Source organism: Argiope bruennichi, chromosome 5 (assembly GCF_947563725.1).
Source record: "Argiope bruennichi chromosome 5, qqArgBrue1.1, whole genome shotgun sequence".
Taxonomy (NCBI): domain Eukaryota; kingdom Metazoa; phylum Arthropoda; class Arachnida; order Araneae; family Araneidae; genus Argiope; species Argiope bruennichi.
Window position 1 is genome coordinate 119,347,768 of NC_079155.1, and position 23,706 is coordinate 119,371,473.

At 27.1% G+C, this 23,706-nt stretch overlaps 1 protein-coding gene across 2 annotated transcripts; it reads right to left on the reverse strand.

The window, feature by feature from the left end:
• Positions 1-11,304: 11,304 nt before the first annotated feature.
• LOC129969514 (protein unc-93 homolog A-like) lies at positions 11,305-23,682 on the reverse strand. 2 transcript variants are annotated; one of them, XM_056084120.1, is made up of 4 exons: positions 22,940-23,682; positions 19,323-20,806; positions 16,237-16,504; positions 11,305-14,500 (listed from the first exon to the last, which is right to left on the reverse strand). In XM_056084120.1, the coding sequence occupies exons 2-4, from the start codon at positions 20,709-20,711 to the stop codon at positions 14,274-14,276; spliced, it is 1,884 nt and encodes a 627-aa protein (XP_055940095.1). In that variant the 5' UTR covers positions 20,712-20,806; positions 22,940-23,682; the 3' UTR covers positions 11,305-14,273. The 2 variants fall into 2 exon arrangements, with proteins under 2 accessions (XP_055940095.1, XP_055940094.1); XM_056084119.1 differs by lacking the exon at positions 22,940-23,682 and adding an exon at positions 21,038-21,961.
• Between the last annotated feature and the right edge of the window lie 24 nt (positions 23,683-23,706).

Genomic DNA, 23,706 nt, shown 5'->3' on the forward strand with positions numbered 1-23,706 from the left:
ACCTAAAAGTTTAGAGTAGTAAACGTTTGAACACCTTTCTTTTATGGCAGTAATAAAACGACAAATTCCATGAAACTCTGACCATTCAGTTCAATAAAAATGTTATAGATAATCAAAAGATTCACGATTAGAAATAAAGATTTTTTAAAAGGTTTCTGTTCGTAGATTTAAATTCTCGATAAATGGTGGAGGATAAGTGTCATGAACCCGACTGCCTCTGCAATGATTTTGATAAATATATTAAATTCTGAAATTATTTTCTCTACGTTAGATTTATTATACAAAATTTTAGATTAAAAACTATTATTATTCAATTATAATACTTTGCATGACATGGAAGGATGATGTATATAATTTTGAATTCAGTTATCGCCCATAGCTCAGTTCTTCTATAAGTGCAATACATTAATTTTTCGGAAAAAATAAATATAAATAAAGTTAGTTTAATAAGTTTTTACGATAACAAATGGCAGTATAAAGTTTCAAGGCTGAATTATGAACTTCTTTGCATAAATTTTATTTCTTTTAATATCACCTCACAGAAGCGTTTTTCCCCAAAGCATTGTGTATTCATACCTTAGTTTTGCCATATACGCAGTATATTAGTTAAGAACGGTTGGGATAAAAAGAAACAGCAAGGATATTAGCTGGATTAACTTTTAATCTGTCATGTGACAGTAAAAAGTTTGGGGAATGCAAGGATAAGTGAAAAAAATGCTTATGAAAAGTGGTATCAAAAGAAATAAAACCTGTTTATCGAGGTTTAGTTCATGATTTAAACATGCTGTTGTTTTTTGTTGGGGGTTTGTGCACAAGAATCAGTAATGTCTAAATTACGACAAGTATATGTTTGAAAGAAGCGGTAATATTTTTAAAACCTGAATAAGAGAAGTAAATATGCTAATGAATAATCTTATTCAGATCTTTTAAATCTTACTATTTCTATTAATCTTATATTTGACGCAATTTGGGCCATAAACCTTCAATAAACAACACCAACAGCATAGATGAATCATGAACGAAACCTCAATAATCAGGTTTTATTTCTTTTGATATCACCTTTTAACATTCTTTTGTTAAATAAATAAGGAACTGGAGTTAAATTTTAGACAAACTTTGTTGAAGCAGATTTGAGATTTATGGAAATGGAAAGGGTTATGCAGTGCGTGTGCTATAAATAATATGCAATAAAATGTCTCTTCACCCACTTATATTCGAACTTGACATAATTCATAACTGTAGACATGGGATTTTATAATAAAATTTTCTCTCATTTCCCACTATACTAAAATTTTGAAATTTTGTTTACTCATGTATTTTCAATGATAACACTATGTTTTAAAATTTTCATTTCTTTATCAATTTCATTGGACCAAATTTGAGATTTCTGGAAGTAAAAGATTTTGTGCAGTGTAAGTGCTATTAATTATTTGCAATGAAATATTCTGATCATGCACTTTTATTCGAACTTGACCTGATTCATAACAATTGAGGTGAGATTTTGAAATAAAATTTACATTCATTCCCAATGTGTTAAAAGTTTGGAATTTTGTATACTGGTATTATCAATGAAAATACCCTCTTTTAAAGTTTTCTTTATTTATAAATTGATCTGTTAATTTAAATTTAAGTTTTACAAGTGATTGTGAATACAAAGCATGATTTCAACATATCATACTATTTATAATAATGAATGGTAAAATAATGACTGAAAACAAAAACAAAAAAAATTTAAATAAAATTGTATTTTATTTTATTTATATTGATAAAAGATATTTTTACAAAAACGTTTATATTTTTTTATTTTATAACTAAGAACACGATTGGTAAAAGTAAATTTTCGTAACAGAAGTCATGTTTGAAGAATTTATGTTTGAAAGGAGTTTGTAAAAAATTTCAATTTATATTTTATTATGTTATTAAGGCTAAATATAAAATAATATTTATTCAATTAAAAACTAAATTAAATCTCCAATTTTCTGAAATAATATCCACTTATGAAATTGATTGTTTGTACAAGCATTTTTATTGTCTCTTCAAAAATTATATCCAAAATAATTTCTTGTCAGCAAACAATAATATTTTTCATCCGGCGTCTATTTATCAAGATTTGATTGTCACAAATATGTAGAAAATATGTTACAAATTCAATAAATTTTTCCAAGAAAAGCGTACTTTTTTTTCTAATCATATTAGTATATATTGAAGTTGAATTTTTTGGTTGAATTTAATATATACTGAGAAAAATTAGAATCTTATCAGAATTCTAAAGAGATATCGGTAATTACAATGTTTATTAAATTGAATTCAAGAATTTAAAAAAGCAGAAAGATTTGAAATTTGTAAAAATAGAATTAATTATGTGCACAATAAAGAGCTAGATATGGTAGGAATACAGGATGTAAAAAAGTTCAGGGTTAACACAGATTTATAATTTTGATTATTTTTTGTTCTCGATCCTTATTTCTATTTTGGAATTTCTCAAAATTCGGTATAAAAGTTATTTCATTACAAATATAATTGTCAAATTAAATATTCTAAATGTTTAGAAATATTAAATAATGATCCTGAAACTATGATGTAGCATGGAATTAAATGATGGTCTTTAAATCCTGACTCGGTGAAAGTTATGACAAAAAAAAATTGGTTTTAGCTTTAGACTGCGTGGTAGATCATAAAAAGAAGTAAAAAAAAATGTTCATCTGTTTCTATAAAGTAATCAAAGAAACGGCAATTCTTTTTCTTTTTAAACGGTACTAAATTTTGGTAAGACAGCTAACAATTAACCATGGAGTAACGACACTCATAAGTCAAACACATATCACCTGTTTTTTATATACATATACATATATATATATATATATATATATATATATATATATATATATATATATATATATATATATACAGATGCTTCATTGAAAAAAATAGTGTAGTGGCAGCATAAAGTGAACACCTGACATGTTTGAGCCTTTATCTCAAGGAAATATTTGAAATCATTAGAGAGTGCGGAAAGGATTCAATCTCTGGGTCTTGACATTTCCAGACTTTTTATTGCGATGTAATTTAAAGTCTTTGTCGTAATTCTAAATGAGCTGTCCCTGCTTTGCTGTAGCATTCGAGATAAAATGAATAACCAATTCACCACGGCAATAAGTCAGATATTGAGATAAACTCAAAGTGGTTCCTATCACGCTGCAGTCCATTCTTCTACCACCGACAAAGGGATACGATCTGTCATTGGCATAGAGGCAATTCAACCTCACATCATTATTATATTGAACAAGGAACAGGAACTGCTTACTTATATGTTAACTTCTCATCATCTGAAGTGTTCCTTGGTGGAGTAAGTCATTGATGTATGGTGAAAGATTCAACTCTTTTATTTGACATCTTCTAATTTTCATTTCTGATCTAGATTGAAGTTATTGATTTATTCTGAACGATTCCTTACTTTGTGGCTGGCATATATATTCAAAAAGTCAATATCTCTAGAGATCCATTTTAACTGTGCACCAGGCACTCTTTAAATCTGACGTCCATATAATATCCTCCTGTGGGTTTGGTGATGGAATGCTGGTTCAGTTGTCGGACTCGTCATCAGACCAGGGTTTTAAATTATGAAATCCTAAAACCAAAAAAAAACAAAACATTGTGTTACTTTAAAACGGTCGTAAACTTCCATGTCTCCACATAAAAAGGATATCATAACAACAAAAATTTCAATTAATCCTTTTAATATAATGTTTACACAGAAATTAAGAGAATTTTTTAAAGTACTTGACTCTAAGTAATTTGAGGAAGAATAGATTATTTGTGCTAAAAGAAATATTTTTCATCGGTTTTAATTTTTATATTTTGGTATGCAAGTATCCTACAAAAATTATAAACAATATTTTAAAATCTGATTGAGGGTTATTAAAAAATATATAGTTTTGGACACAGCAAATTAAATTATAAAAGAGTATTAAAGTATAGGACATACATAAATATATTTCATATGTAGATTAAAAAACACGCACACACATAAAACTGTATTTAAATTTAACATGTAAGTTTGTTAATAATTTTCAATTTTGTTTTTTGGTTTTTCCGCTAAGTATTAGTAGAAAACCAAATCTGTTACTCTTCTTTTGGAATAATGTAAAGAATAGAATAATATGAAGAATTATCCATGGTATCTTATTTCACAGAAAAGTTACCTCTTTCTTCTTTCTTTGATATCCAATATCTGCAATACACGTTTATGTTGCATAGCAGATGTTCTACTCTTTATCAACTGAAACAAATTTTAGTGTCTTTGACCTCTCGCTTGTGCATGTCATATATATGTTAAAATTAAAGTTCATAATTCAGTTATTTAAATAAAATTATAGTTATTATATGAAATAATTTATCATATTTTATGAAATAATGGTACATAAAAGACAATACACATATTAATGATAACAAATCCATCAAATTCGGATATTCCAATTCTATTTATAATGCTCAATTTCGAGGCATTTGTTTTGCGAAAAGGCTGAAATATTTCGTTCCACAATTAGTGCGAATAATTCAACTGCAACTGTAGAGAAATTGAGTAATAAAAAATTAAATTTTTAATAAAAGATTTTAATAAAGATTATAGATAAAAGTTTCCCTAAAAATCAGTAAAATATATCCTGAAAGACACAAATAAATATGAAAATGTTTTTCTTTTTACTTAAGCTGAGAACTTACACATACAATTATAACATAGCTGTAGATTTTCTACTTACAAGTTTTTTAATTTGTTCCTTTACAAAATTATTGATAAACCCTTTTTGTTTTTTGTAAAAATACTTCTTTTATTATTTGTTATCTTGAAATTGAAATCTCTCTGAGTTTTTCAACAATGTTTTGGGATTTACCGTATGAAGTATCAAAAATAATCTGTAAAGCAGATAATATATGTGCAGATAATCTAGAGTTTACTATATTTCTGTTAGATTTCCTTATTTTCTTTTGCTACTGTTTTTATTGTCTTCATTCTCTAATACATATATCCAAATATAATCGAAATAAAACCCTATTTTTCTATTGTATTTAAGTGTCTCCAACAAGCATCAAAGGTATAACATATTATATCGAAAGAAGCGCTATATTTTAATATTTCCAGATTATAATTAGCAATGAACATAGATTAATATCAAAGTCAAAAACTCAAATTGTTCATTAGTTTGAAAAAAGAAATCCAGGGCTCCAAAACGTTTATAATAATACAATTTGAAATGTACTCGAAACTAAAGAATAAAAAAATTATGAAAATTTGTTGTGAAATTTTTTATTAAATAATTTATTTTTAGGTTTTATTAGTTTTAATCTAAAATTGAATTTTTCTGCATGTTTTTCACTTAGTTTCAAATATTAATTTAACTATGGTTGAAAAAAATGTGTGATGTAATTTAAATTACAAAGTTAATTAAAAAAAGTTAAAATGATATTTCAGCTTCGTCATCAAAAATTAAATATGCGAACAAATTATGTTAGTAAATAATAATAACCATCAGTCAAGTAAAATTCTGCATTTAGTTTATAACTTTTATTAATCTCATTATTTCGAAAGATAACTACTTCGTTTGAAAGATTTTAGAACTATGTAATTTTATATCTATTTATATACTATATATAAACATATTTTTTTATCTATTTTGTTGTAAGAAACAATTCATAATATACAATGTCTGAAAGATTAATAGTTTTTCATGGAATGGTACTGAAGAGTTCTAGAAAATATTTACTTGATTGAATATTTTTTTTAAGGAATCGTATTTTATATGCAGTTATTATTTGATCAACAAGCTGATATTGCTTTGCCTCAATCGCAAATTCAACATGCAGAGTCTGCTTTCTACTGGTTAAAGCAATACCTGTCATAAAAGCGTCCGTTAAAAGCGTCTTTGGAAATCAAGTACACGTCATTTAAACATTTCGTTATATTGACGTTGTACTTGAAACAAATTTATTTTAAGAAATGATGGAGTAACTCCAAGAAAGGTTTCATCATTTATGCTTAAAAATTTTTATTGAATTCATGCTTGTCAATAATGTTAGATACCGGACATGAAATATAATGACCGTATGATTTAAAAAAAATACCACAAAAGCTCTTTAATTGTTTTATGTAGATGAATTTTAAGCATAATACACAAATAACATTAAGAAGAAAAAGAAAAGTTTCTTTTCAGTACAAAAATATCTTTTATCTGTTGATGCTAGTTACTTTGAGTGAAATTTTTAAGAGACAATTCTGAGTATAAAAACACTTTCAATAAGATTCGTTCTTTCTAATCAGGATCGAAGTCAGGAAAAAACATGTCAGAAAAACGTTTGTTCCTAAAAAGGGAATTACTCTGATTTGAGATGTGAAACTTAAGAAAACACTGCTTCAATTGTACAATGAGCTTTGGAAGAACTAAAAATACATAGAACAGAACACAAGAACCAAAATATTGACAATATAAAATACAAAACAAAAATATGCACAGAATTACCTAACTTATAAGAACTGATAATAAAATGAAGCATTTTACAAAGATTTTCTACTTTAAAAAGTTATAGAAAAATTATGTGGAATAATAATATGCAAAAAGATATTTATGTATGAAAAAAACATATGAATTCTGTTTTCATCTGTTATCACGACATAGTAGATGAGAATGCAGTTTTAAAAATCTAATAAAAATAATTTGGTTTGTGGTGAAAAGCTTATAAGCCAGTTAACAGCTACGAAACACGGGCAACTGCTTTTGTCTTGTGGTCTTGTTACTGGGCTTCGAACTGCAGAGTCCGAGGTTCTATCCTCGGTCATAACAATCCGCTACAGGTTAATGGTAACGAGGAAAATCTCTGTTTGAAAGATATTTATGAATGCAAATGTATGTGATGATACTGTGATGCCCCCCCCCTTATTACTTGTGAGTATGACACTTGATGTTGAATGCTAGGGAAGCAAGAACAAATCTCTAATTCCACTGATAAACTTAAATATCTTGTGGATTTTTTGCCTCGAGAGGAAGTTGCTGGTTAGTCTTTTCAGCCATTCTTGTTCATTGCTTGGTGGTGGTTTTTTCACATGCCAAGAGATTGTAAAGATGCATTTCGTAGCATAATGAAGTTCTGTACCAATCTCATCACAACTGCACTGATCACTCTCCGAAAGATTGAATCTTTTGAGGTAGGCAGGAAAAGGGCCTTGTTCTGAGAAGAAAATAATATCCTCTCTGATACAATTTTAGTGGGATGAAGTTTAACTAAGGGCAAAATATTAAAAACTTTTCTGTCTGTATCACCATTGCTCTAATATCTTTGCCATTCCTCCAGCATGCTTTCCCGAAGAATGTCTTTTATATATGGTTTAGGAAGCTTTGTTTATATATAAAATTGCCCATTTCGCAATTGCATTTTTTAATTATGAGATATTGTTACAACATTCACACTTTGCGTATCATCTGAGCTGTTGAATTGTTATTTTAATACCAGAAAAAATGTTTCCCTCTTTTAAAATTAGAAATAGAACGCATTCTATTTTTTAAAATTTCAACAATTTATAAATAGTATTCAGTATGTTTTTACACAATACGTTTTATGCTAAGTTCTTAAAATTTTTTGTCTAAAATAAAAGAGACACTCGCCTTCTAACGATTATCGTTATATAGATACATTAGATTTCGAAGAAGACTGCTCATAAATGAAATTACACAGAAGTAATCGCGAAAGCAGACAGCATGGTAGGTTCAATTTTATGTATTAAGTTTATGTTACGTCTTGACGATATCAGGAGGGAAAAAGACGTACTTTAGCAAGATTAAAATAGCTTGCTCATATTTTAAAACCGAAATTGAATAGAGAGAAGCATAAAATAATTCAAGATTCTGTAACGTTTTTTTTTTATGTGCAATATAAGAAAATAAGTTTAATGCTCTCTGTGCATTTTTATGTGATACATAAGTCTGATATATATTGCATCACGAAATATTTAAATATTCATTATCTGCGTCAATAATTATGCTACAAATAAATTGACAAAAGTTGAAATTAATTTATTCCATTCGAAAAGCATGTATAAATTTATGTTCTTACTAGCCGAATTTGGGGACCATCTGGTTCGCCGCGATTAATGGTTGTTGAAAATTTCACTTATTTCCTCAGAAAAATACTTTTAAACTTCAAATTTTAACAGACATATAAATTACATTGTTTCAAAAGCTTTACACAGTTCATTTCATTGCATTTTTCATTTCCTGTCTACATCTTTATACATTCATTATTATTTTTAATTGAAGAAGCTTTAAAATTTTTCCACCATTGCCCTATGCTGAACTTAAATCCTAATTTTAAGTACAACAGAATATCAAACATTTGATTAAAAGCATGCTTTACACTGAAACCTATTCAACTTGGAAATATAGGCCAAATCTTCATATCTTGATAACTATAATGAACATAAAACATGATAAAATATCAGTAGCAGCAAAGCGAACGTTTCGAGTTTCACTTTAACAATGAAATTCTTATTTGTAAAATATGCTTAAACTATATAAAACCTGTGTAAAAAATAGAAAGAAAACTTATATGACAAAAAATTTAGTATCGTTGAAAAAATATATTTTTCTGAATTTTTAGATGCTGCAAAATATATTTCAATAATTAGGTAGTTATCATGCGAAAATACCAAAATATTTGATTAAAATTGTAATCGAAATTTGAAAAAATAGCTTCAAGGCATTCATTCAACTCCTCGAAAGTATATATGTCCCTCTTTTGGTAACTCTAAGTCAAATGATCTGTCCTGAAGAACGCCAATACACACACACGCACATATAAATACACATTCATTTTTATTAGAAGTGAAAACAAAGATAAATATTGGTACACTCAAAAAGGCACAGAATGAATATTTCGTGGATATAATTTACTTTTTTAATAGTATTTGAATACTTGTGATTGGATTTCGCCACACTGGAGGATACACAAATGGGTGGGGGATCTGGCATAGGTGGGGGATCTGGCATAGGTGGGGGTGGGTGTTTAATAACTTTTTTTAGAATTCATGCTATATTTTTGAATTTCTAAAATTTTATAGCTTTTAAAATGACAAATTTTAATAAGCTGTACTTCAAAATTTAAATATTTTTTAATTCCTTTAAAGTTTCAAGTATCTGAAAGCCGGTTATGCGTTTACTAATACGTCTACTATCTAAATAGATTCTGGTGGGGTAAGAAACGAAAAATTCTAAAATTTAGAGATTAATAATGGGAGAAGAATAAGCAGTCTTGATGTTTCTTCTCACAATCGAAGAAGGTTATTTCTTAGCAATTAAAATAAGATGTCTATTATTTCTTAGGTTAACTCCTGTCGAATTTTTATTTTCATATTTTTGAAATGAGAAACTAATAATAACATAAACTTTTATTAGAACTTTGACCAATAATGGAAAATTTATATCATGTAATAACTTTGACAATTTTATGAATGATTTTAATAGTGGCTTCTATACATAGAAATATCATGATATTAGAAAGAAACTTCGCTACTTCATACTTCTGACTTGTATTTATATTACATTCTTATTTTGAATTAGCTTTTTTATTGCTCTCTTAGAAATATTTGACTCTCATTAATTTCCACTTTATTTATTTTTTTTTAAAATTCAAATTTATTCTCATTTTCAAAATTATTACTTCAGAATTTTTTATAGTTTATGTGAAGCATGTTTTATTATTATTACTTTTTAATATAAAAGAATCTATTTGATTTGAATCTATTGAATTGAATTAACATTTGAATCTATTGAATTGAATGAATATTTGAATCTATTGAATTGAATGAATATTTGAATCTATTGAATTGAGTGAATATTTGAATCTATTGAATCTACTGAATTTGACTCTATGTGTCAAATTATTTAAATACTGACTTTATTATAGCTTTCAAAATCGAAAATAATAAAAAACAGAAATTCGAAAATCATTCCAGAGGTCATAGCGTTGCTGTTTAAAATTCCTAAGAAATAAAAAGACATTACAAATTTTTGTAAAGTTATTTCTTTACTTTTCTTTAGACTAATCGTTTGAGTGTATGTATTTCTGTAATTTAGAGCAATTTGTTATTAAGGAAATTTATTATTTTCCATGGTCAATCCACAATAAAAATATTTAATAAACGCGGATTATTATGCAATTTAAAAATTATAAATGGTCTAAATTTAAACAAAAATTGTTATTAATATAGTGCTGGAGGAACTATTGCAATATCCTAAGAAATGGCTTTTGGAGAGCTTATAAAATAAATAATTTTGATCTAACTTCAATAAAAAAAGAAAAGCGAAAAGAATCTGGAGTGATGGAAAATTAATTTCATTATTTGTCATACCATTCATGAAATCATAAGCAAATAATATTTTTATTTAGACTGAATGATTACTTTTATTTACCTCGAATGTTGAAAATTGATGTACAGAATGCACTAGACAAATTTTGACGTGAAACGTCCTTTAAATAATAAAAAGAAAGTTCCAAAAGAATTCGTTGATGGTAAAATGTTTTTAAACGGATGATAGAATTTTGTAAGGAAGAATTTCATTATAGATTTTTCATTCATTTCTTAACGTGCTAAAGGGATGAAACTTTAAGTGTTTATGCATTCTTCATATCTGAAAAAATGTTTCAGAAATTATTAATTAACTGCTAATTATATTAAATTTTTATTCAATATGAATAGCGTCATTCACAATGAATTTAAAAAATAATTGATCTAAAAATTAAAAAAATAATTAGATTAAATATTTTGTTGCTCTGTTGAATAATTAATTGCATTAAACTAAAATAGTAATTAAATTATTTTATTCTCTTCCACAATATCTGAAACCTTATGTGCTTTAATTCCTTTCTTAAAGTCTGTAATATGTCAAAGTTCTTTGAAATGACAAGTTTTAAGTTTTCAGAACTAATCTAGATAAATTAATGGCTTATCATTTATTAATTATCTATATAATATAAAAAAATAATTTTGTAGAAAGATGTATATTGTTTCGCTCTACCCAAATATTTAATAGCTATATTTTTATTATAATTATTTTTGAAAAGATATATATATATATATATATATATATATATATATATATATATATATATATATATATATATATATATATATATATATGTGTGTGTGTGTGTGTGTGTGTGTGTGTGTGTGTGTGTGTGTGTGTGTGTGTGTGTGTGTGTGTGTGTGTGTGTGTGTGTGTGTGTCTAAAAGTATAATTATATAATTATACTCGAGTTTTGTTTCGTTTCAAAAATATTTGGTATTTTTTCAAAAAGGGTATCATATAATAATAATAAATATAAAATACGTGTAAGTACAGATTCTGAACTATAACCTCCAAATTAAATATTTATGTTTAGTATTTCATTATAATATAAAGACCAAACCAAAAATATAATGCTTCAAATATGACAATTCTGTTCCATTCACCTTACAAACGAATTTTAAATTTGTTGTTGTGAAGAAACGAAGCACAGAATACACACTCTCCGATTCACATAATGTTGACTAATATGTAGTAAATGAAACTACACTGTTTGGCATATTACAAATATTTTGCGCAGAATTATGTGCAAAAAATTAATAAAATCCCAAATTAGCAACGTGGCAGATAATGGCTTAACTTCATGTTTATTTTTAAATTTATTTATTTTGAAAATGTTGTTCTTATTGTACTCATTTTTTATTATTGTATCTACTGAAAAAAGATAACTGTAGTTATAAACCGATTTCTGTTCACTGAATAACGGAAATTTTTGTTTTGGAAATCTACCAAAGCATGTAAATGTTAATGTGATTTAAACATGTAGGACTTCGGTAAAAAACGCTGTAAGTTTCAAAAGATGGGAGTTTAAAATAAATTTTAAATGCAATAAATATTGATAAAAAAATTGTAACATAAATCTCTATTTGTGTATTACATATTATTGTTTATCTTAAGATCTTCAAAGCCCTTTAAAATACCCAAGATTTTATAAAAGATAAGAAATGTTTTTATTGAAATTTGATTAATAAAGGAATTATAAAACAAGGTTAATAAAGGAGTTAAAAAAAGAATTATCCAGAAATGAGCAATTTTCTTTAGATTGATGTATGTAATTTGAAATTAATGGTAAACAAATTTTTAAAGTATTTCTCCATTTTTATATTATATTAATTCTTGAAGAATATAATTGTTCATGTGTTGAGTTTTATATCAATATAGAAGGTATTCCACTTATATTAGAATTATTTATCATTATTATTTAATTTTTAATTATTTAATAATAATGTCTAGTTTTGTTTGGATATTATCATACAATTTAGAAAATTCAGATGAATTAAAAATGTCTAAGATACAGTTTATTTCCACAATTGAATGAATTCCCATTAAATTTTATAAAAAAAGCAACAAAACAAAAAACAAAATTCTGTATCGTCCATTTTATAAGAATTCATAATTTTTTTTCCTTTCTTTTTCATCTGCCTAATAGCATAAAGAAACACTATATCTATGTTTTGATCTGAAGTCTGGAGGCAATAAATATGGTGAAACTGTTGTACTGCTTTGTACATTGTGATCCTTCGATCAAAAACCATAATATCGATATGGGCTACCATTTTGCACTGAACAGTTCAGCTACCTTAAACAACATTCGCTTAGTAGAAACTTTTGTTTGTTTTTGTTATCGTTTATAACAGCATTTATGAAAATATTTTTGAAATGTCTTTCTTGACTTATAGATTTCAAGAATGGCTTCAGAATTTCCACTATATTCCAGTTTGTACCGGATTTGGTAAGTAAATCTACATCTTGTTTTTAAGTTTGGCCATAGTCTGCAATAGATACGTGTTTGAATTTTAAATTGTCAGTTCTTGTACTATGGATCGAAAGCACATAGTGTATAATAGATCACTGGTCTCAAATCTATGAGGTTAATTATGGTGCTCTTCCACAAGTTATAATAGAATGAAAAGTAACGAAACGGAGTGAAAACACGAAAATTATAATCCTGAAACTTTTAAATAAGTAACTGAATCTGTGTGTGGTAAAATAGAAAAGAAAATTTGAATTAATGGATTGTGTAAAGTGACATGAATTCGGCCTTTGATGGCTTTTAAGAATAGAAAAGTAAAATTGAAGTATTATGTTAAATGCGACTCTAGAAAAGTATATTCAGTATGATTCTGAAAAGTATATTCAGTATGATTCTAGAAAAGTAATTCAGTATAATTTTAAAAATGTATTTTCATGTGGTTCTAGAAAAGTATATTCAGTATGATTCTGGAAAGTATATTCCGTATGATTCTAAAACAATATATTCAATATGATTCTGAAATGTATATTCAGTGCGGTTTTAGAAAAGTATACTCATTATGATTCTGAAAAGTATACTCAGTGTGGTTCTGGAAAAGTATATTCGGTATGATTCTGGAAGATATGTTAAGGGTGATTCTAGAAAAATATATTCAACATGATTCTGAAATGTATATTCTGTGTGATCCTAGAAAAGTATTTTTCACAAAAGAGTTCGGTTTAATATGATATATAAACAAAATCTCAAAAATGGATTGAAGTGGAAAGTAGTTTGAATTCCGGCTCATAAATTTGTAGAGGTCAACAATAAAAATTGACCTGGAGAAAAATATTTGAAGCTACTTATGACAAGACACACTACGAAATTATCCAAAAGAAAGCCAGAAAAGGCAAATTACTCAAAAGCAACAGCTTTCAATTCTATCAGTGTCGAAACCTTCTTTAAGGGCCTTAAAGACGCGCTGTTGAAATTATGTCCTTTCCCTATGCATAACATCTGGAATTAGGATAAAACAAGATTAGCACTATTACAAATATCAGGCTGATTCAAAGAAGAAAAGGTGGTGATTCAAAGGTAAGACTATTTTCTACTAGGGATGAGTTTGCATGCAATTATAATTTTTCATTTTTAATAAAATAGATCTTTTTTTTAATCTAATTGTTCTATAAAAATAAATCTATAAAAATTGTTCTATAAAAATAAAAATCTATAAAAAATATAATGTTAAAAAGATGTTACATAAAATAGGATATCTATAGCTAAAATAATGTAAATTGTTATTTTTTGATATAATAAAAAAATCCAAAACAAACATATTTCCTCTGTACGTATGAAACAAACGAATTCCTAATTGATCAAAATAGAATTTCAGATGCATTTCAATGTTATTAAGACAATGAAATCCAATTTCAAGTTAACGGTATATTTTGTTCCTTTTTTCTTAATTCATATGATCTTTCCGTAAAAATGTATCCAGTAGTTCCAATAATAGATACAATCAATAAAAGATAAATCTTGACATAAGTGCATAGATGGTCGCTGTACAGGAAAGAAGTAGTCCACCCCAAGGAACTCCAAAGGTAGTAGCTTGCAAAGGCTGCTTCTTCATCTTTTTTAAAAAGCAGTCCATATAAAGCTGCAATAAGAAAAAAAAAGGACTTAAGGAACAAAATAATAAGTGCAATAATGATAATAATAAAATTGAGCAAATGCATACTATAAAAAAAGAGTATCAGTTATTGAAATGATTAAACACAAGATAACTTAATTAAAATCTATGTTGAAAATGACCCTGTCGGAGTAAATTTGCATTTTATTTTCTGCGCGATTAATATAAATTTTTATATATTTAATATTTTATTTTTAAGAATATATATAGAATATTTTAAATAAATATAATTAAAATAAATAAAGCAATAAGAGAAATTTTTAATAATGTACTTCAATTAGTATAGTAATAGTTAAAATGTTTTTAAAATTTAAATTATAATTCGCTTTTTAATATTTAATTTGCAATTTAATTTTACAAAAGTTATAGAAATTTGAAGAATACTTTTCACAACTTACCAGGAGACGTTAAAGTTTGATTACAGTAACTAAAAATTGACTTAGTAAAATATTAAATAGTTTATTGCTATAGAGTACTCGAGTATATCAAATTCGAAAACTTTATCATAAAAAGGAGTGAAAAACGTTTGCACAATTGCATTTTTACAAACGTCAAATAAATTATGTAACGATGAGGAATCACGCATAGTATTTTTTGGTTAAGTTGCATATTTTTGCTTGTTTGATAAAATGATTTTTTTGAGATAAAAAGGGAATTATGAATTAAAATTTAAATTTGAATAATCATTAATGAATTATGAATAATAAACTGAAAGTGGCAGAAACGAGAAGCCAAATAAATGAATCAAGCATTTTAAAAATAAGTGAATGATCACAATAAAATGATATATTATCACTGTACATGCAGTAAAGGAAGCAACATTCAACATGATTTGAATAGGATTATTTAAAGGATTTTTTTTTCTTTATGATTCCATTTTTAAATTTTAAAAAGTTTCGCTGATTTGAGAGTTTTCAAAAGTGAAAGCAGCCACATGGAGCTATTGATTAATAGGAAATAAAAATTCTTTATGGGTACTTGTAAAAATATTTCAAAGCATTGCTACTGTCGATTTTACTCCAGATTGTTTTGATTTTCATTTACATTTAATAATGAGACATTTTGCAACGCAAGTGAAATCATCAAAAAATGGAATGGTGCTCTGATAAGGCTGCCTGCAAATGAAGACACTAGCTTCTGGTTTGTAATCGGATGCTTATTTGTGTCTGGAAAACAACCGGAAAAGATTATCCAGTTTAAGGACATCAAAAAATATCGCTGAAAAACGACTAAAGATAAAACCTTGAATCTGTCAAAAAAAATAAACATAATCACATTTTTTGGAAGTAAATACGAATTCAAAAAATTAGGAATATGTGTAAGAATTATATATATTTTAAATCTAAGATGGAAGAATAGTAAATTATCATGGTGTTTCTGGCATAAAGCATTTAGGCTTCAGTGAAAGATAATCAGGATTAACGAATATCAAACATTTTGATAAACTGATTGTCTTTGCTTATGTGGCAAAAGAATGTATCATTTACTGTGAAGTAGACATTATTATGTGTTTTAACATCCTACAATTCATTTCCCCCCCGAAAAAATAGACATTACAATTCAGAAGAGAATTTAATAATTTATAATATTTGATTTTTTTAAATATTGATCGAAAATTGAGAAGAAAACTATTTTCGATTTTTTTAAGGCATTTATTAAGAATATTCCCCATGTCAGAGTACCGACGAAGAAAATGTACTTACCCAATAACTGAGACCAGAGTATACCTGTGATGGTTCCAAAAAAGATTGAGGCAATGTAGAATTTATAATGTGATTTAGATTCGGGTATCCAGAGCATGAGAAATATCACCATTAATATGCTGATCACTTGTCCTATCAGAAACAATGGCTTTCTTCCAATATATTTTACAAAGAGACCGGATGCAGAAGAAGAAATAACGCAGGCAGCCCCATAAAACACCGACACTAATCCGACATTAGAAGCTCCCCAAGCACAACCAACATAGGACTAAAAGGAAAGATTATTGCTTATTAAAGAAAAGTAATAATATCTAACTACAGGTATATATTTTTTATGAAAAAGTACTGAAAATTATCAAATCCATATATATATAAGTGCAGCATACTTGAATGAATGACTAATGATCATATAGAGTAAAGGGGCCTTTGTACTTCTGGTAAAGAATGCTGTAAATTGAATTACAGCATACGTCACGCAGCGATCCCAGGTAAATAAAAAGGACGACTCGACTTTGGGAAAAGTCATCCTCAGCTAGTCCTCCCCTGCAACGGTATATTTATAGTGAGGCAGCTTGTCTAATCTTTATAATTTCGTGAAACCATCAACATTACAATATTTAGGAGAAATGGTAATGGAAATGAGATAGCAGCAATTTTAACGTTTCTGGATGGTAAAGTTTCAGACTCCTTCTATGTTCCTGAGAGAATATCATATCTAACTATAAGGGTCAATTAATTTTTCATAACCAGCAGGAATCGTCTCCTTAAACTAATCACGGTGAATTAGGGTTTCAGACATGTTTTTTCCTCCAAAGATTGGAACCAAATTCAATATAGAATTACAATAGCAGTCATAAAGTAACCCGGTATATATTTAAATCATTGTGTTTTTGAGCTGTCGTGTTTACATGTTTCTGAATGTATATATCGGCAGAATATCATACCTTTGTTGGATTTGACTAAAAATTTGACAAGTATCTACAGTATAAATGCTATATATACATTGAATTTATCCATCTAGTTGTCTTCGATTTGTAAATATCGTGTTCATATATATTCAAACAGCCGGAAGGCAGCCTTTTTGTGAATAGTGTTTACTCAAAATTTAATCGAGATCTGCATAGTAAATATAAAATCTGGTGTAGAGACTCTATACAAAATTTCATCCATCCAGCTCAAAGCATTTTTGAGTCACTATAGTTACAGACAGACATTTCCCAAAATTGCGTTTTTGGAGCTCAGGAAAATCTAAAACGCGACGATTCGTCAAAATCTTGAGTTCTAATTTTTTGAAGATTTTGCTACTTTCTCTATATTTCTTACACGAAATATAAGGAAAGTACAGAGAAAGGAACGACGCGTCTTTCGAAAAATCAGCTTTTCTTCTCCTGTTATGGTATATTTATAGAGACAACTGCACTGGCCTTGATAATCATGTGAAGCCATCAATATTACAAGGCGTATTGGAAAATCGAAAATGAATTGAAAAGCATCAATTTTAACCTTCCTGGATTGTAAAATTGCAGGCTCTTTACATGTTCCTTCCAGAATGACAAATCTAATCATTAATGTGGGGAAAGGCAACTACCAGCATTAATATGAAAATATATTTATTATAATTAAAGGACAAAACATGACTATACTAACATAGAACATATAAAGATACATGAGCGTGAGCTGTACGTCTTGCAGTCTCACTGCCCAACTCTCGCCTGCCAATAATGGCGGGAAAGCAAGAAGATTAATTATTTTTTCATAATAAAAGGAGCTATAATATACAGTCAACAGTTCCAACTACCTTAATGCACAAGCTTCACAAAATAAGTATATAATTTAAATTAAATATATGTAAACAGATATAATAGCAAATATCATCAATGCTTTTTTGAGCAATTAAAAAGATGTTTGTTTGTTTTTTCAAATTTCGTAATTTAACTTTTTTAAAGAAAGACTTCGATTTCCGACGCCATAAAATAAACAATAAAAGCAGTTTAAAAAATATATACATATTCACTGTACTAAAAATATAATTCTTTTTCATTTTAGTTATTTCCATTTCATCACATTAAATTTATGATTCATTGCTATAAATATTATAAAATTGTGTTATAAATTCAATTAATTAAATCCATACCATTAGAATCCAAATGACATGGAGTGAAGATTTATGAATTAAATTATAATTAAATTAAAAAGGTTTAAAAAAGTGTATTATCATGGCGAATAATAAAAGGTGTATTACAACATTTCGAAACTGTACTACATCAGGTTGTAAGTTAAAATCGATCTCCATATTTCTCATATACAGACACGAAAGATGTCAATTTAAATGAAAATGTTAAAAATTGTATTTATGGCTTCCAATGAGTAAATGAAAGGTGTACATGCTTCTATTCCAATGAATAATTAAGTTTTAATATTTATATTCGATGTTTTTAACAGAAAATCATAACCTTTAAGATACGAAATAATTTTATTATATTAATTTTAGACATCTCATAATATAGCATTCTTACAAAAAATAAGTGAAAACTTTGCAATTAGATGCTTCCTTGAATTAGACATTTTTTGCCTTCATGTAGCAAATTATAGAAATGACCATTTAAATTCGTGTTTCCTAAGATTATTTATTTTTCAAAACAACGTGCAATAGGAATTATCACTTAGAGAGCTGTATTACTCTTTCATAATACAGCTCGCGTTCTTATAAATTACTTATCATTACAAAAGTTGTCAAAATATTCTTTCAGAAAACCAGTTTAATTTGCAGTCAATTCTATTGTCATAAAAAATCGGAAGTCAGGGTAACTTGGAGATCCGTCAAATATCCAGGTTTCGAAATTTTTTAAACTACTACAAAACTTTCTCTACATTTCATACACGAGAAAGTAAAGAACATAACTGAAGTTGCGTTTACCCGAAATCTAAATATTAATTTTAAAAAATGCTTTTGGTGCTTTACAGGAGGTAAATTTCAGAATTACTTACACGCGTATGTAATAAATAAATTAGCACAGCTATTTAAAATCCTCACTTCACAGTTACAATAATATATTTTGCAATTACAAAGAAAATTAAGAACTTACCTTCGTGAAATCAGCTGTATAAAATCCTTGCAGCATGCCCTCATAGAAACTTATAGGAATCAAACACAATTGTTCTTTCTTTCTGTTATGGCTTACAGTGGCAAAAATCAGTCTCAAAGAAATCTTTTCAGGCTCATCTTCAGACTTTGCTTTCTTCAACGGATCAAGGAAAAAGAATATCAGCAAAGCACCAATGGAAGCAATAACCACACAGATAGTTGTTAGAATGTACCGGATATTGGTGCTCACATACTCAGTGTCATCATTGATGCACCACTTGTTGTCATTACAAAATTGGGCACCACACGAACATCCAATGAAATGATTCATTGTTTGTATATCATCGCCTTTCAGGACATAATACGAGATCACATTGCTGCAAATCTGAGCCGAATAATATGCCATACCATGACAACCGAAGAAAAGTCCCGTGACAGATTCAAGGGTATTGGCTTTTTGAAAAATCGATTGGCAATCTTTATTTATTTTTGGAGATACCGATTCTTCATCTACTTTTGAAATATTTCCTTTATTCGATTCACCACTATCACTTAGTTTTCCTACTTTTGTTTCATCAGTTCTTCCTTGAATAAGTGATTTTCCATGAGCCACATTTTGCACGGCACCAGAAGAAAGGGGAATATTTCTAATAGGCAAGTGTCTCGGATGATTTAAATTATAAGATGCATTTTGCTCTTTTGTTTGTGACAAATCGTTGTCGTCTACAGTATTTTTGAGATATTGCACGCAATTTTTAGCGATTTCTGAAACGACGAATTCTTCCACATTACCACAACTGGCATTATTGCACTTATATCTAAAGGAAGCATCTTCCTTGTTATTTTTTATTGATGGCTCATCTTTTTGTGAATCGTTTTTCCCGGTTTCGTTATGAAAACGCTTTTCAGAAGCAGTATCATCATTTGCATGATTGGATGCAGTATCAGAGATTTGAGAACTGGCTGCAATTAGTTTAGCATATCGAACAGCAGATTCATTAAAATACGTGCATTGAGATCCCCACAGAATTGAAGCACCCATTCCGGCGAAAACTCCTGTTGGTATCATAATGTACCACTTTGGATAGAAATTTGCAGCTATAAATGGTATGTAAAGGATTATGGACACGAAAAGTGATGATTTGCATCCTATTTTTTTAATAACGTATTTTGGCAGTAATAGAGCGGAGATGCAAAATGAGGTGAAGCCCACTGCCTGTGAAACCACTCCTACTCCTGCTTTCTTGTTCATTGTACTTTGTAACATGCTGAGTCCGTCATATGCAGAGAAAAGGAGAAAAAATGATAAAGAGATCAATATCAAATTCTTTATTATGCGCGGTTTGGTGAGTTTTGGTATTCTTTGTGCTGATGGATTAACCTGATTCATGGCGATGTTTATGGATTATGGATTATTATATATTTCTTCTTATGCAGGTGGTTTTAATTAAAATCCACTTTTTAATTCAAAGAGAATTGAATTACCTGTGATATAAATATTAACACATTAGTTACTAAAATAATCTAATCAGATAAAAACTATTCAATATTATCAATTTATATAAAATTATTAAACCAGATAAAAATGATTAATCATGTAAAAATGTTAAATGTTACGTTAAGTAAATAATTTATAAAACTGTCAACAGAAAACAAAATGCATCATTATCAATTTAATTTAATCATTATAATTAATCAAATTCAAATATTACTTACGGTAGCAGTTTTTGTTCCAAATAAGGTTTGATGCAACTGCAATACCACCAAATAGAAATTAAACATTAGTTAACATCACAAAGAAGAAAATTCCTAAAAAGTCATTAAAATCAGAAATAACTTGCAAGTATAGTTAAAATTCCAACTTACTAAGAATAAATTTTTACGCACTGATGCTTTTACGAATTTTTTGGGGCAAGGAGTTCATCTTTTTTATAATCTTATTCATCTTTTTTACTTCACTTATAAAAATTAAAGAGTTTTTAAATTTGTTAAAAATTTTATTAGCATGAAGCATGAATTTTCTTAGAGACTTTTTCAAATTCTTCATTTAATTATCACAGTAGTAGAATCATGTCTTTATAAATTATTTGATGATTTTTTTTCACAAACACATTTAAAATAAATTTTTGTGGTATTAAAAATTAAAGAAATTACATTACTAGCCCTAGAAATGTTAATCTGCTGCAAATGTATATATAAGAATAAAATAATTTAAATTCCAAATTCATTATAAAAGTTTGAATTTTTTTAGTGGAAGATAAAACGAAGATAAACAAATAATTTTTAGTAGTCTTTAGAGTATGCTAAAATTAAATTTGAAAATATCTCTTTTAGAACAAATATTTTGAAGAATAAAGTGTTTTCCATTTAAATTTTTTAATATTATCAAAATGTTTGGAAGTTTCGTCCATGTCTTCAGCATAAGCAGCAATAATCCTGGGCTACGGGGAGATTATATAAAAAAGAGAAACGATCTAACAGCTGATAAAAGAGCAGATGTGATCATTTGGGGAAAGAAATTTTCTAAGTTAACAATATGAATCAAATTATGAATTTTGAAAGGTGTAAAAAATTATTAAAGTTTGAATTTAGGGTCAATATTTTAAATTAATTTATTTATTATTAGATAATCTAGTAAGTTCAAAGCATGCCAATAATTAGAATATTATTTTAAAAATAATATTACCTAAGAATTACAATGTACAAGTTTTATTTTGATCAAGATATCTAAAAATTCTTGGGTTTTTATTTTGAAGCTGAAATATGAACTATTTTAAACAAATCAAAATGTTTTTAATAGTACCAAAATTCTTTTAAATTTTTTAAATTAAAATATAATTGAAAAATAATTCATCTGTGTAAAATATTTATATAACAGAGAAATATTTTGAAGTTAGTAACATTCAAATATTAGGATTACATTAGTAACATTCAAATTTATAATTACTAACAATTGCGTTATAATAGATTTCAGTAAAGTTCGCTGTTTATTTAAATATTTTAGTAAAAGTTAGCAAAATGAAGTTTCTTTTTTTAAATATTGAGTTATAAAAATTCCTTCATCTTTATGCAAGAATTCTTTGTAACAATTGTGGAAAAGATCAGATTTGTTACTATTCGAATTTCGTTACAATATATGCTTTCAAAAAATTAAAAATTCAGTTAGAAAAACCTATTTTAAAAAACTTAACTCATAAATTAAAAATTCAGTTTAAAAAAAGATCTTATAAATGAATAATTTTTAAGAAAAATTAATTTTAAAAACAAAATGGCAAAATAAGTGTTTATTGCTAATATACATTTCGATCACAAATTGCTAAACATTCTTTTTTTAATTTAAATTTCTAATAGAAGAAAACAATAGATAAAAAATGTACATAGGTCATCAATTATAATTATGTAAACACATTTTTTTTTAATTTTGTATATTGCAATTGTACAAGAAATTTGATTTCTACAAGCTGAATTCAATTAAAATAAAATTGTTCCCATGACATTTTAGAATTAAAGTAAATTTTTTTTGAATATAATATTTATTTTTGAATATAATAATAACTAAACTTTTTTATTTGAATATAATAATAAAATACAACTTCAATGAAAAAAACAGGAACATACCTGAACTCCATTTTTCCATATTTTTTCTCTGCTGCATTTGGGTATTACAAACAATTGTCAATTTATTTGTTTTGGGCAATATTTATTCATAAAAAAATTTCTTTAAATACTTTTACAACTCTTTAAGATTGGCTATTGCTTAAGAATGGAAATTAATGATTTGTATATCTTTTTAAAAAAATTGTTTCCAAGAAATGGAAATGATAAGTATTTCCTAGTACAAAAAATATTCATAAGTGGCGTAAGTCCTTTATAATAAGCCTACACTAAAAATACGGAGGATTCAAACATATTTTCCATTCATGGCTTTCCAAGAAATTATTATTTAATCTAAAGTGTGTATCAATAATATTTCTGCCAACTCACTCTTGGAACACAAATGTATTTGCACACCCTGTATCTACAAATGAAAAGTATACAAATGACTGAGACCAACGAATACTTCAATCCACTCGGCAAGTAATAAAAGCTTACAGCAGTGAAAATATAATGATCGTTTATAAAATATTTCTTCCTAAATATACCTTTTAAAGAACTATTATATGTCTCGGCATGTAGACAAATCAGAGCTAAACTATAAAAATTGATGTCAAAAATCTGTAACTTTATTTATCTTAATCATTTATCAATTTCTTTTCCATCTATAAAATGCAAGGAGGACACAAAGTAACCCTGAAGGAACAGGTGAATAAGATAGTCATTTTTATCTTAAAATCTTTTATACATATTTATTTATTTTGTATTTATAAGCAGTTGTATTCTTAAAT